This window comes from Cydia splendana, chromosome 11 (genome assembly GCF_910591565.1).
Source record: "Cydia splendana chromosome 11, ilCydSple1.2, whole genome shotgun sequence".
NCBI classification, from domain to species: Eukaryota; Metazoa; Arthropoda; class Insecta; order Lepidoptera; family Tortricidae; genus Cydia; species Cydia splendana.
Genome location: NC_085970.1, coordinates 573,721 through 589,241, shown reverse-complemented (window position 1 = coordinate 589,241; position 15,521 = coordinate 573,721). Strand labels below are relative to the sequence as shown.

Below are 15,521 nucleotides of genomic sequence, written 5' to 3'. Positions count from 1 at the left end.
CTGTCAAAATTATTTCAATAATGTTAATATCCAGAAATCATGTTTGTATGAATGGAAAGGCAGTTTCGGGACGGTTGTCCACTTTCGTCTTAATTATTTGTGAAATTTATCATGAGTTGTAGGTACTTATTTATATGTATAATATCTTCCCATTTTAATCGAAAATACTCTAAATTAACATCTTACTCACATTTTACGCGGCAAGTGTTATGAAAATAAATAAACAGGTAATTTACGCAATTACAAAAAAGAAAGTATGTACAAGTACATAAAGTATTTAAAGTCTGACCATTATAATATTATTATATAATCATTGTCAAGAAGGCGCTGTTACTCTCATGTGAGTCTCATGTAGTGACAGTTCAGTATAGATGAAAAATATTAGTTACAGTGAAATTCCGCAACATGGCGAGTGCTCATATATTATTGCTGGTCAGGCTTTACATAATATTAAAAATAACACCACTCGTCAGAAGTAATTAATTTGGTCATCACATTATAAAATAGATATAATATATAAAGTATATGCAGACAACACAATTAAAAACCTCACACAAGACCATTAAAACTCCATCTTTCTGTCAGAAATTACACCATATTTCATAAATCATATTGCCACAATGTATTGAAGTATACATATACAGCGAAATATTTTTTTCCTTTCAATTACCCCACTTGAGTTAGTTTTTGTATACTGGCAACATCAATACAATTTGACAAGCCAGAATGGGCACCAATACTTTTATCAAATATACTCTTTTCCTTAAAAAAATAAAAAAAAGCCAGTTTTGAGATGAATACAACACATAAAATTTTGATATTTATGTATTGTTTAATTTTATTACTTTTATTGCAATTTTAATTACAGATGCGTTGCTACGTTGGCTACATTGTGAAGTGAAGTTCGTACACGGATGCCAAACGAACTGTAGTTTCTTCACTCTAGTTCAGTCGTTACCGTAAACATGGCGGCGATGGATGTTGAACCTCCGAAAGTGAGTTTTAAATTCATATTTTAGTGTTCGTTTAGCTAATAAATTGTGATTGTTTCACTTTTAAACGAAATTCTCCTTATGTTTGTGTTAAAAAAGTGTAGTGAACGGTTATGGTACGTCGTATAAGATGAATTCTTTGGGCGTTGCTCCATTTCCTTCCTCAACAGAAAACTGCTTTAATTGTGTGTCAGTTAGCGTTCAACTTTTAGAACTGGAGCAAAATGGTAAACAGTGTAACCGTACGCATGCAGGAATGCAAACAATATACATCCTATGTGCGTAATTCGTACGTTTGAACTACATTTAGTGTTACAACTGCAGTGTAGTGTCGGTGAAATTTGGGTAATTAGATGTGTTTTTTTAGATGGAGCAAAATCTGCGTACGCTGAAGCTGTCGGGGCACGTCGGGTTCGACAGCCTGCCAGACCAGCTGGTGAACAAGAGCGTCCAGAACGGCTTCGTCTTCAATATCCTGTGCATAGGTGAGTGGTGATTGGTGATTCATTACACCTCTTACTAATCACCCACGTACAGTAACATCCATGGCTTATCTCTTTCGAAACCGTGACCTCCTTGCCTTTTATGGCGCCTTGGTAATGTGGGTGCAATTGCACAAATGCATATTATACTTTTATCTAGGAATCCTATTGGCATATATTTCAAGTTGGTTTTGATAAGAGCTTAATTGCATAAGTTTGGATGATAAACAAATACCTATAATTAAAATGTTTACCATTGTGATCTAAACAAATGTTTAACCCTTTAACCGCCAGAGTCTGATATATAAGACATTACATATCCAGCTCATTTCGCCACAGTCTGATAAATAAGACAAAGATCTGATTTGGTTTTTACCTAGTTTTTACAGCACATTTATGACTCCTGTAACTATGCCAACCTTACTCTGCGTGGTACTATTACTGTCGGTGGCGACACGAGCACGCTCAATCTAAAATTGCTGGTGGTTAAAAGGTTAAAGGCAGGATACACTTTATATTAAGGTTAAGGAACTTTATAGTTTTTATAACTTCCTGCCCATTGAACACTTACTAATATGGTTGGTTCATTATATAAATTTTATTGTTTAACTTCCTTCCAAAACATTATGTGGTAGAAAAGAGAATGCTTAGTGAATAAACATGCGTAAATTATACCCATTTCTATCTATAAGCCTTTTTATCCTAAGTAAGAGACTAGAGTATATCTCTTAACTCAAGTGTGCAAAGGCCTCTGCTAGCTCTTTCCACTGTAGTCATGGGCCACTCCTAAGTTTTGGGCCCATTGTTAGTTTAAGTTCATCCTTCCATCCAGATAGTGATCTTCTGCTGGTGCCAACCATGTCATCTATAATAAAAAATAAAATAAATAAAATAAGCCTTTATTGCTGTGTAACATAATAATAATATAAGTATTAAGTTGCACTATGTTTCTTTTATACTACACTATATATTATATATCTAATTCCTTAACTAAGTGAATCGGCAACCGGTTTTCGCTTCTTCCTTTTTACAGCTTGTCTTTCGACATAGGCCTCCTCTAAACCTTTCCATTTAATCCTGTCTTTTGCAGCTCGTCTCCATGTAGGGCCAGCTATCTTTCTTATGTCGTCTTCCCAACGTTTAAATTGTCCTCCTTCTTTTCTTGTCCCGTCCCTCGGGTACCATTCCGTTATTATTTTTGTCCACTTTTCTGTTCTTTCCCTTAACATATGCCCTGTCCATCTCCATTTTAATCGTTTGTAAACATATTGGATGTTTTTGAATTTAGTTTTATTCTTTATAATTTGTAGACTAATCTTATCTCTGCGTTTTACTCCTAGAACACTTCTCTCCATTCCGTTTTGACACACTTTTATTTTATTTAGTTGTTGTTCGGTCAGTGCCCATGTTTGACATCCATACGATAAGCATGGGAGGAATCTATAATATGCTACAATGACTCACAACAGGTTAACTTAGTTGAGTTCACTGTAAAGGTTGTATACCATCTATTTTATTCTAAATGATCACAGGTGAGACTGGACTCGGCAAGTCAACTCTTATGGACTCTCTGTTCAACACCAACTTTGAGTCAGCTCCGAGTCCACATAACCTGCCAACGGTGAAGCTTAAGGCACATACATATGAGTTGCAGGAGACCAATGTCCGTCTCAAGGTGAGTAGATCTTGATTGTTATTTGATAGATTGAGATCTTGATTGATTAAAATTGTGATGAAATTCATTAAACTTTTTTTTTTCATCTCACTATATTGTGTCATGTGTAAAAAGCACACAAAACAAAAGCTTATTATACTAGGCTAAGATGCTATAATTAATTTATTTCACTATTCAAAAATATGTTGAGTTTAGATGTATTGATTAAAAAAATCGAGGAGTTTATCCTTTGACCCTGCAACTATTAGAATCACCTACCAACTCACTTCCCCTGCAGCTGACGATCTGCGACACCGTGGGCTACGGAGACCAGGTCAACAAGGAGGACAGCTTCAAGGCCGTCGTAGACCACCTGGACGCCCAGTTTGAGGCCTACCTCCAAGAGGAGCTGAAGATCAAGCGCTCCTTGCCAGTGTACCATGACTCACGCCTGCATGTCTGCCTCTACTTCATCTGTCCTACAGGTTAGTGATGCCCTATTATCATCTTACTTTATTATTTTCTTGGCTGGTTTGTTTTTAACCAGATCTCTGCCTGATTGAGGTAGAATTTAGCATTACTATGTAATTTCGCTAAGTATGCAACAACGTGCATGCATGAACGTGGGCGATAGCCTTCGCCAATAACAATAACTACTACTAGAAAACTATTGTTTAGCAGTAGTCATTTTTAGACTATTTGTCTATGTCAAGGTTGGGGTTTGTCAGCTTTGTGGGCGTCTGTAATCAATAATCATTACTATCATTAGTAAAGAATTTACGAGCGAATGCCATCTGAACTCCAAACCTAAGAGGAAATATACTGCCCTCCTAAGCCGAATAGCGCGATCTCAAAAGCAAATGATTTTGAAAATGGAATTCTCAGTAATAGAAACTAAAGTATAAGTTAGCAATTAATTTTCTTTTGAGATAGCGCTCTTTGGCTTTATGGCAGGGCAGTATACTCTACAAGATATTTTCTTTCACCAAATATTTAAGAAATAGCAAGCCTGAATCAATCAAGTAGATATTAAAAAAAAATATGATGATTACCATTGCCACAAACTGTTAAGACATTTAGGGTGTGTTTCTATAGGTACATAATAAAAACATAACACAACCTAGGGGCTATTCATAAATTACGTCATTTCAAATTAGGGGGGGGGTCTGGACATCGGATGACGGTAGCATGAAGTAGGAGGAAATGGGGTCATTTGAAGCATGATTTTTGGATGATTATAGGGGGGGGGGGGGGGGGTCAAAAATCGATGACGTAATTTATGGACAGCCCCCTAGATAGTGTAATTTTACTATGCTTGTATTCTGAACCCCTCGGTCCTAGTTGGATAAAGGACGGATACATCAATTCTCGATTCCATATTGTTGTGCCTAGTTTCACGTCACGTATTGTATTACTTTCTCCCGCCTACTTGCCCACTAAAATATTTATGTGTCCTTGACACTGGACTCAAGCGACTGGAGTGATGTTACTTAGCATATTTATTCACGCGTGCGTACGACAATAACATAGCATCTAACGGTGCTCCGCCATTTTGAAATGAGCCGATTGAAAGTTTTATTAGCTACCGCTAAGTACAGACTTAGCGATAGCTAATAATAAGGACTATCAATCTTAATACAAGGAATGCAATGACTCAAATTTTAGGCGGCTAAAAATATGTGGTTCTGTATAAGGACTGCATCGTTTATTATGGGTACTGATAAAACCAGGCGGCTTAGCACGGTCGCGTTTTTATCCCTTGTCACCATGCCTGTCACGTTCTAACAAGTATGTAAGTGCGAAAGGGACGCGCATAGTGATAGTCGATAAAAATGGAACCGTGCTGAGCCCGCTGGTCTAACTGTTGACGTGTGTATTATTTTGTATGACTATGTTCTTAATAAGGTATAATCTGGGGGTATTTTTAAGCCATATCTGATATAAGAAAGTTATACATTTATTTTATTTTAGGGACTTTATGATGATTTTAATACCGTCTAGCAAATATAATTTGGACAAGCCTATCGAGCTTAATTTTAGACTATTTCACCGATTCCTTGGTACGATTTAAAGAAACAAAAGGTTAATATGCTGCCAAAATATGCCATCTTTAGTGTCCTTTTCATGATTGCTCAATTGAACATCCACAGAATAAATGTGGTGAATTTTTATCTTTACATGAAAACGACTTTTTATGCAACATTTTGGATTCCCGTCAATTTCTGACGCAAGCGAAATTAGGGAAACAGCTAAAAGAATCTACCGAAATCCAAAGCCTAACGGACATTCATGGCGTTGAACCATGGATAGAACAGGCCGCGTAGCCAAGACGCCAATCGCTTACGCTTCGTAGCGATCGAAACGCAACTGTCACTGTCACACTAATATGTAAGAGTGATAGAGAGACATAATGCTTTTCGTTGTCGAAGCGATAGCGATTGTAACCTTGGCTAGGCCGGCAGGTCGATAGAAACGCTCCATGTTGGTTATATTGTATACCAAAGTCGGGGTTGTCGTAAGTAACATGCCACGTTCGCTATGGAATACGTGGCAATGTCCATTCTTTAATAAAATCTTATTTAAGCGGTAGGAAACAAATCACTCAAATTAATAAACTGTGTCCTAAGTCGAAAATGGAACTAACATACTCATCAGATGTAAAGGAAGTTTCTTATGGTGTGCCACAGGGGAGCGTTCTAGGTCCCCTGTTGTTTCTCATTTACATCAATGATATGCCAAATGCTATTGATCATCCAATGGTTCTTTTTGCTGACGACAGCACCATTATATTCTCTGGGAACATTTTGAATGCTTATGAGGCTGACATAAACAAAACATTAAGTAAAATTATAGATTGGCTAACGAATAATAACTTGAAAATTAATTTGGACAAAACAAAACTTATGACATTTAAACAACGGACTAATTATACACCTAATCTAAATGTAGCTTATAAGGGACAAAGAATTGATGAGACTGACATGACCAAATTTCTAGGATTGAATGTAGACGATAAGCTGACGTGGAAATATCAAATTGACTCTATATGTAAGAAACTAAACCAACATTCATATGCATTGTATAATTTAAGAAAAAGGGTGAACCCATCTGCAGTGCTTACCGCTTACCATGCCTTTGTAACATCCACTCTAAGATACGGCATAATTTTTTGGGGCAACTCTACAGACCGAGAAATGGCATTTCTAGCTCAGAAAAAGTGTGTAAGATCCTTGTGCGGTATTAGCTTTGAAGAATCCTGTAAGCATTATTTTCAAAATCTCAAGATTCTAACTCTTCCTAGCCTATATATATTTGAAATGTGTGTTTTTGTAAAATGTAACTCCCATCTATTCTTAAACTTTAGAAGCTCACGATTACGGGGTAAAATATTACATTCTGTCATACCCAAAACGATGCTATTCCAAAAAAATGTGGTCGGAATGGCCCCAAGAATATTTAATAAAATACCACAAGACATTCAATTGCTAGAGCTCAACCAGTTTAAAAAAGCCTTGAAACTGTTACTGATTCGAAAGAGTTACTACTCAATAAAAGATTTTTTAGATGATAAGGACTTGTAAATACCTATTATATTTTGACATGCATGCTCTCAACATTTGTATGCCGTAAGGCGCCACATAGTGATGCTGACTGAACTGTAACACCATATAACCTATGTTGGACAAATAAATAATTTTGTATTTGTATTTTGTATTTGCCATATTCTCTAAAAGGCCACCATGCACAGATCCAAAACTTTTTTTCCAACTAAAAGAAATGATTAGACTATGCCCAGATGTTTCGCTTTACGAATCATATGTAATTGCTGTTTACATAGTACGATTTTTTTTGTGTAATATCTCGTCTTGTTCGCAAACCGCAAATTTTCTTGTAGTATTTGTCCAAAATCGTTGTAGTTACTCGGGAGGATTAGGTAAATATTGTCCAAACCATATGCTTTACGTGATCTCCCAGGACGAAATGTTACTTATTATTAAAGCACTAATTAAACTATGTGTAATTTTTTAATAAAAAGATAATACCAGAAAAAACGGCTAAGTAAAGTTGTACCCATTATAAACGATACAGTCCTTAGCGCCATCTAGTTCAGATGTATAAACTTGGAGTACGATTTTTTTCTTAGCCTTTAGACATTTTCTAAAATCAATAACTCTTGTAGCGAAACGCTTGATTGATACTAATCTTTACACTGAAGAGCAATGCCAACGTGTCATTTTCTATGGACATTATGCTCTAATCCTTTGTGTATGTATTTGTCTTTGTTACGAAGATAATGGCCTGGTTGTACGGTAAACAATGCATTAACACTGGCGATAAATAAAGCGCTGCATATTAACATTCCACGTCATAGCAGTTTTAAATGATTCACGGTTAGTTTCACTAGACTTAAATCGATTATCGAAATATCGGGAGCTCGGAAACAACACAAATAAAAACGTAATCACGGTCCATATCCCCGTCGATATAAGTCTAGTGGTTCCATGCATAGTGGGATCTTTTTGTGGAAATCATAATAATAACACACAAATTGTTGTGACGACAAAAACTAAGTCATTGCATTCCTCGTTTTTAGGGTTCCGTACCCAAAGGGTAAAACGGGACCCTATTACTAAGACTCCGCTGTCCGTCCGTCCGTCCGTCTGTCTGTCACCAGGCTGTATCTCACGCAACGTGATAGACCTAGACCTAGACAGTTGAAATTTTCACAGATGATATATTTCTGTTGCCGCTATAACAACAAATACTAAAAACAATAAAATAAAGATTTAAGTGCGGCTCCCATACAACAAACGTGATTTTTGACCGAAGTTAAGCAACGTCGGGCGGGGTCAGTACTTGGATGGGTGACCATTTTTTTTTGCCGTTTTTTGCATTATGGTACGGAACCCTTCATGCGCGAGTCCGACTCGCACTTGCCCGGTTTTTTTTTAAAGATTAGTAAAAACCTATTTTAAAGTTTTGCTGCTGATATGGCTGAAATACATAAAGAAACGTTAGCGAATTCTACCGTTATTTGTTTACTTTACGAGCTATACCTATGGTTATAAATTTTACTTGGTGAAATTAAGCATTTAGAGAGCTTTCTGGACTTTCACCCGCTTGTGAATCGAACAGCTATTTAATTTTTATCTTCGAAAATATGTATTCGAAGACGCATTGCACGCTGGCAGGTTGTAATTGCATTTTTGACCTTACTTGTAAAGACCCATGTTTGGCTTCCATATGTTAAGCTTGGTAGGATGTTAGCGTCCATTACAATTTTCTTTAATGGTAATGCATAATAGTACCCAAAAGGGATCCACATTAGATTAAGTTTATTTAAATGCACCTACTATATTTAATGTAATGTGGAAATAAAAAGTTATTTAATTTTTATCTTAGACAATATGTATAAATGTTATTATTAATGTTTGGCAGGTCACGGTCTGAAGTCCATCGACCTGGTGTGCATGAAGAAGCTGGACACCAAGGTCAACATCATCCCCATCATCGCCAAGGCTGACACCATCTCCAAGACCGAGCTGCAGAAGTTCAAGGTACCTATACGTTTTTTAGCTTAAGAAAAAAACTCCACACAAGTAAACGTGCAGTTTTTATCAGGCTTAATGTAAAAGGTACATATTGAGCCCCGTCAAACTTGTGACGTGACGAAATAAATACATACAAATGTTTTACTTACACTAGTGTGGTGTTGCCTCGAAGGTAATTGCCTAATTGCTAAATGTAATGTAAGGAAATCTGTAAAAATAAATTATTTACTTCCTGCCGCATAGTAATGTACTTACAGTTATTTAATTTATATGTGCTACAGGTAGGTTAGTTACTTTTTTATATTATTATAGAGGTGCGTTAATTTGAGATATCGTTTTATTATTCAAAGGGTTTAATGAAACCTTACTTGAAAGCATGAAGATCACTTTCCCAGTGTAATACATAGCCCCAAGGCTAGAAGCACGCATGCAGCCCGCTAAATAATTTGATTTTTTCCCTAATAAACAACCTATAATAAATATTTGGAATTATTATAAAAATGACGTTTTGTATTCCAGTCTAAGATAATGCAAGAGCTGCAAGCCAACGGCGTGGAAATCTATGCGTTTCCGACCGACGACGAATCCGTGGCCGAGGTCAACGGGTCAATGAACTCTCATATACCCTTTGCGGTGGTCGGGTCTACGGACATGGTCAAGATTGGCAACAAGACGGTCAGAGCGAGGCAGTACCCGTGGGGCACCGTGCAAGGTAGGTAGTATAGGGGGCAATGAACTCGCACATCTCCTTCACTTGGTGTTATCGGGTCCGCAAATATGGTCAATACCCCGGCTACACACTCCACGAGTGGTATGGGAAGTCTGCAGGGCAGTATGGCGGCCGATGATGAGTACCGCAGCCACACTACGTCTCTGCCTACTTCCCTCGCTATTTCCCATGACACTCGTCGGGTATGTGGCCGAGGTGATTCGGTTAAGTTGTGTTCTAATGTATGGGGAAGACAAACAAATTATAGCCAGCCTTTTTTGAATGTAGTATGATACCTTTGGGTATGGTGCTTTACCCACGCTAGCGTCCCCTTCCCTCCCCCTGCCGCAACCCCCCCCTTTTTGCATGAAATATGTCCCGGTTCACAGTTTTTTTCGGTATGGGGCTGGCGTGACTCCCCTAAGTGCGTGTGTGGTGACCCTGAGCAGACGGTCGAACACATTGTTCTGGAATGCCCTCTCACCAAATTCAAGGGACGGATTGAAGACCTCGCGAACCTCAGTGAAAGGGCCATCGAGTATCTGAAGAGTGCAAACCTCAATCTCTAGATTAATAATTAAATTGAATCCAGTAACTGTAATGCCATACGCTAAATAAATAAGAGGTACAAGTTTCGGAAAAAGACTGTCAGAGTGAAGCAGTACCTAGGAGACCCAAAGGTCGCCTTGTCCAAATGTTTGGAGACCCCTGGCCTAAATGAGCCTTAATTGTCTTGATTTACAGTCAAATTTTTTGCCTAAAATTTTGTCATTTACAAGTATTAAAATAATCCCTTTAACATTTAAGTGGAGAACGAGTCTCACTGCGACTTCGTGAAGCTCCGCGAGATGCTGATCCGCACCAACATGGAGGACATGCGGGAGAAGACGCACGCGCGCCATTACGAACTATACCGTCGCAGGCGCCTGCAGCAGATGGGCTTCAGCGATGTCGACGCTGATAACAAGCCGGTATGTTGTGTTCCTACTATCTTATGGCGCCCTGGTACATTACTGGTATTACATAACATGGAGGACATGCGGGAGAAGACGCACGCGCGCCTTTACGAACTATACCGTCGCAGGCGCCTGCAGCAGATGGGCTTCAGCGATGTCGACGCTGATAACAAGCCGGTATGTTGTGTTCCTACTATCTTATGGCGCCCTGGTACATTACTGGTATTACATAACATGGAGGACATGCGGGAGAAGACGCACGCGCGCCATTACGAACTGTACCGTCGCAGGCGCCTGCAGCAGATGGGCTTCAGCGATGTCGACGCTGATAACAAGCCGGTATGTTGTGTTCCTACTATCTTATGGCGCCCTGGTACATTACTGGTATTACATAACATGGAGGACATGCGGGAGAAGACGCACGCGCGCCTTTACGAACTATACCGTCGCAGGCGCCTGCAGCAGATGGGCTTCAGCGATGTCGACGCTGATAACAAGCCGGTATGTTGTGTTCCTACTATCTTATGGCGCCCTGGTACATTACTGGTATTACATAACATGGAGGACATGCGGGAGAAGACGCACGCGCGCCATTACGAACTGTACCGTCGCAGGCGCCTGCAGCAGATGGGCTTCAGCGATGTCGACGCTGATAATAAGCCCGTTAGTACTACTTTGTTTATACTGCCCTAGTACTTTCTTGACGATCCTCTACTCTAAAGTCATTATAGTTGGTCAAACCAATTTGTCAGTGGGTGCTAGTACTAGCGTAAGACAAAGATCGTATGATTCTGTCTATGATTGAAATGAAACAGTCCTTTGACAAACTATATTTATGAAGTTCACAAACTTCATCGGAAAGAACTACAAAGTGTACATTACAGACGAATGACGTCTGCCTGTAACACATATTTGAGTCGCTTAAATTCAAACTCGGGTAAATCCATCTGTCAGATTATGCGATTTTGGTATTAAGAAAAGGTAATAGGGTTGAGATTTGCTGGGAGGGTCGAATGGATTTACCCGAGTTTGAAGTTAAGCGACACATTTTAACAATTCAAATAAAGAGCTAATTCATTGGTCAGTCAATATTGTTTACAAATATTTGTCGAAGTTACAATCAATCATTTTTTTAAACATTTAGGATGTTTATGGATGTGTGCAGTTTGTTTATTTGTGAAATAACCCTCGTATTTTCGGTTGCAGGTGTCATTCCAGCAGACGTTCGAGCAGAAGCGCAGCGCGCACCTGGCCGAGCTGCAGCAGAAGGAAGACGAGATGCGGCAGATGTTCGTGCAGCGCGTCAAGGAGAAGGAGGCAGAGCTTAAAGATGCCGAGCGGGAGGTAATGTTACCTGCCGCTTAGAACTGCATTTCGACACTTATTATTTATAAATTTAAGCCAGGGCATACCATACAATTTACTGAATCGACGGATCTGAAAACAAAACTTCTAAGTGTTGATGTCTGTCTAAGTTTTATGGTCAAATTTAGAAAAAAGTTGCCATTTTGAGGAGCCATTTTCATCGTTTTAGTTATGGCAGCTTAGGCATCTCCATTCCATCAGCAGACTCCAAACATAAATCCAAATAAATGATTGTGTCCAGAGTATATCTGACAGTTTTGCACTTGCGAACACTCCATGGAATACTGAACTTATACTGTATATGATCTGACAAAGTACTAAGAAAATTTATCATAAAGCTCTTATCGTCTATAGTGGCATGGTCCCAAAGAAGGTAATTTTCATAAAACATTTTTTATTTTCAGTTGCACTCAAAGTTCGACAAGCTGAAGAAAGATCACACCGACGAAAAGAAGCGTCTAGAAGAACTCCGCAAGAAGATCGAAGACGAGACCATCGAGTTCAACCGGCGCAAGCAACAGACAGCGCAGTCCCACCACACGCTCACTCTTGGCAAGAGCAAGAAGAAGTAAACTCTTGCTGTCTCATGTTCTCCTGGTACAGTCAACGGTAAAAATATGGGTGTAGACAACTTACTCAAATATATGTTTCTTAATTCACTGACATAAGAGTTATGGGACATATTTTTGAAATGATTTGTACACCCATATTTTTACCGTTGACTGTACCTCTGGCGTATAGGATCAAGCTGACTTTGTAGCGACTTTGAGATGACAAAAGCAATATGCCATATCTTCATAGAAATTTGACGTTTATGATGACACTGCGACACTTTGTTATTGCAAAGTTTGTGCAGAGTTAGCTTGATCGGGTTGCTAGCTTATTACACCTGCAACCATGCCGCCGCAAGCGACAGACGGCCCAGTCCCACCACACGCTCACCCTCCTTTATCAAGGCAAACTCCACATACTGGAACTTTATTAACTATAACTTGGAAGTAACCTGCCTTAATTTAATATCAATTATCACAATAACTATAAAACATCGATCGGTATTAGAAATTAAATTTCTATGGCTTCCCTATGAGATTTTAATGAATTAAGTTGCATAGTACCTAATCTAATGAACTTTGATTCTTTTAAAATGACATTCTTTATCCATTCCCCTAATCGAAAATGAATGTTATTTGCGTAAAATTATAACTAGTTTCGGTAACGATAGATTGCTTAAGGTTAAGGTAACATTATCGCCGCCGACAATTAGCATGAAGATAGTAGATTTAGAATTTGAGAATTTTGTTTGTACGTTTTTGAGCGAGCGAAATGAGCGAATAGTTGAAAGTTCGTCGTCGGTGTGACAGCAGCCTTACAGCTTGATTCACTGGTGAATATTGCTTTGTGATGTATTTTGTTTGAACAAAACCGCTCACAGACAACCGGCCACTGCAACCTATTGTTGATCCTAGAATTAAAAATCGATAGTTCTCGAAATATTTAGTAATGTGACAGACAGACGGACAGACAGATTCGCACCATAAGGGTTCCTTTTGTACCTTTTTGGTACGGAAGCCTAAAACTTAGAATAAGCGGCATTAATTTTTAAACTTCGGTATTTTACTTAAACATTTGCTGTGCTTTTTATCGCCTTTAATAGGCATATTCTAAGATAAAATGAAGCGTCTACGTTTTAGCGGAAATCTTGAATTTGGTTTATTTCTACTCACAATCACGAGGGCAACTGATATACAATTAAAAAGGTGTCCGAAACATTTTCACACTCGCACATTGTGTATGGAGAACTGGTGACTCTTTTTTAAATCAATAGTCCTCATAATGAGTCATAATAACCCAAATAATCTTAGTTTTTCGAAAAAAAGTATATGTTACACTTTTTTCTGACTACTCATTTATGCCTGTTTTCATAGATACCGTACTAAAATAGCTTTTGTAAGGCGCGCTAAACCTAGAACTTTAAAACATCCATTGCCGTATTAATTTAAATATTATTTTATAAGTTAATTTTAAGAAATTTGGCCAAATAATAAATGTAACCGATACTATCTGGTTATAAAATATCACTTGACTTACCAAATGTATTATGAATAGATTATAAATGGTTGTATTCTGTGCGTGACATTGAAAGCGTTCACTAGACATTGAAACTCGAAATATATGAAACATGATAATAAAAATATAATTTTATCACTTGAATGAATGTTTTGTCTAGCTAACGTATTCGGGTGGATCAACTTTTTTGTATTAATAACAATAATAACAACACTTTCGTGAGACACAGACATATTAAATATCACGTATTTTTAAGTCGAAGATGTTTCACAGACATGTTTCGCTTCACAACGAGTAGCATCAACTAGAGCACACGTTGGCGGACCGACGCAGAGTCGTTATATGTACTTAAAAAATACGTGAGTGACTCATTTTAATATATTTAACTTTATTGTGTTGTTATTTTAAGGTCGTTGTCCAAGAGAGTAGTAACACAGATTGTTAGAAGAAATGTATCATGTTCTATTCGTAAATTATTACCCATTAAGCAAATGGCTTATAATTGTCATAAAAATACATATTTGGTAATTTAAAATACCATAGAATCAGGATTTTGAGTATTTTTCCTCTGGGCTACCGTAACCATGGCAACGACTGACACTAAAAAGTCGATTCACCCATTCCTATAGTGTAAGGTCTCAAATTAAACATACGGTTATGTTTAAATAGTTTATTACTTAGGAATTAGCCGTATTGAAAAACGCAGTTTTTGCTACCACTACATAACGTTCTTTTGCGTTTTGACATGATTCTTGGCTTCGTATAAAGCCACTGTAGTAATAATAATCAGATTTATAACAATATTTAATTAATTTTAATGAATTTTATAATCGTTTTATTAATAATGCTCTCTACGTTTTGTACTTTGCGGTAAAAGCTAGTGTAGAAGAGGGCAGTATGTAATTTCCACGCATTTATTTGTTCATTCCTTTTATATATTTTTTATACTTATAATTAATATTTACCTGATTGAGGTATTTAATAAAATCGTAAAATTACATTTTGTTTTATTTATCATCTAATTTCGTATTACCTGACATTTAGCAAAAATGTAGGAATATTTTAGATAATGGACGGATTCTATCATTGTCAAAAGTTACAGTTAAACTATACCTTCTCACAAGACTCAGCTTAATACATTTCAATACATTTCTATTAATTACAATTATATAACAATTTTCTGAACCAACATATTAAAAAAATTCAGTATTATTAACATGTAATGAGCAATACTCATAGGCAATACTAGTCGTTTAGCACCTTTGCATACAAACTTCTATGCGCGGGGGTGGTCACTGTTCTCTGCAGCTAACTACCTACCTACACGTTACCGTATCGCGTATGTCGTCTCGCGCAATTAATTCAGGTGGCTTAGCACGGTCGCGTTTTTATCCCTTGTCACCATGCCTGTCACGTTCTAACAAGTATGTAAGTGCGAAAGGGACGCGCATAGTGATAGTCGATAAAAATGGAACCGTGCTGAGCCCGCTGGTTTTATAAATATTTGCGTGATTCGACAGATTGGCTCAAGTTTTTTTAAAATTAGTGTTCTATAATTAATTGACCTACAAGTTATAACATTACATTCTCGTCTCTGGCATCAATATATGGTTGATAATCTGATAGTTCATGTATCATTCGGGTATTACACCAGCGAAATTCGTAGAGGTTGGGGTAGAGTGTACGCCATGGGTTTGTAGAGTCGATTGTAGTAGGTGTAGCGGCGGCGTTGCGGCGTCACTGA

General features: G+C 37.8%; 1 protein-coding gene across 1 annotated transcript; it reads left to right on the top strand.

Moving 5' to 3' along the window:
* Positions 1-941: 941 nt before the first annotated feature.
* LOC134794719 (septin-2) lies at positions 942-12,338 on the top strand. Its single transcript, XM_063766505.1, has 9 exons — positions 942-995; positions 1,360-1,477; positions 3,007-3,149; positions 3,427-3,613; positions 8,568-8,686; positions 9,200-9,392; positions 10,197-10,360; positions 11,552-11,689; positions 12,115-12,338. Exons 1-9 carry the CDS (start codon positions 966-968, stop codon positions 12,280-12,282), a joined length of 1,260 nt encoding a protein of 419 aa, XP_063622575.1. The 5' UTR covers positions 942-965; the 3' UTR covers positions 12,283-12,338.
* The last annotated feature ends 3,183 nt before the right edge of the window (positions 12,339-15,521 follow it).

What these genes read in the sequence shown, in the direction of transcription:
- LOC134794719 (XM_063766505.1), top strand. Translation starts at nt 966, where the DNA reads ATGGCGGCGATGGATGTTGAACCTCCGAAA. An exon ending in CTTCAATATCCTGTGCATAG is followed by an intron (nt 1,478 to 3,006) that starts GTGAGTGGTGAT and finishes AAATGATCACAG; the next exon opens with GTGAGACTGGACTCGGCAAG. An exon ending in TTAAAGATGCCGAGCGGGAG is followed by an intron (nt 11,690 to 12,114) that starts GTAATGTTACCT and finishes TTTTATTTTCAG; the next exon opens with TTGCACTCAAAGTTCGACAA.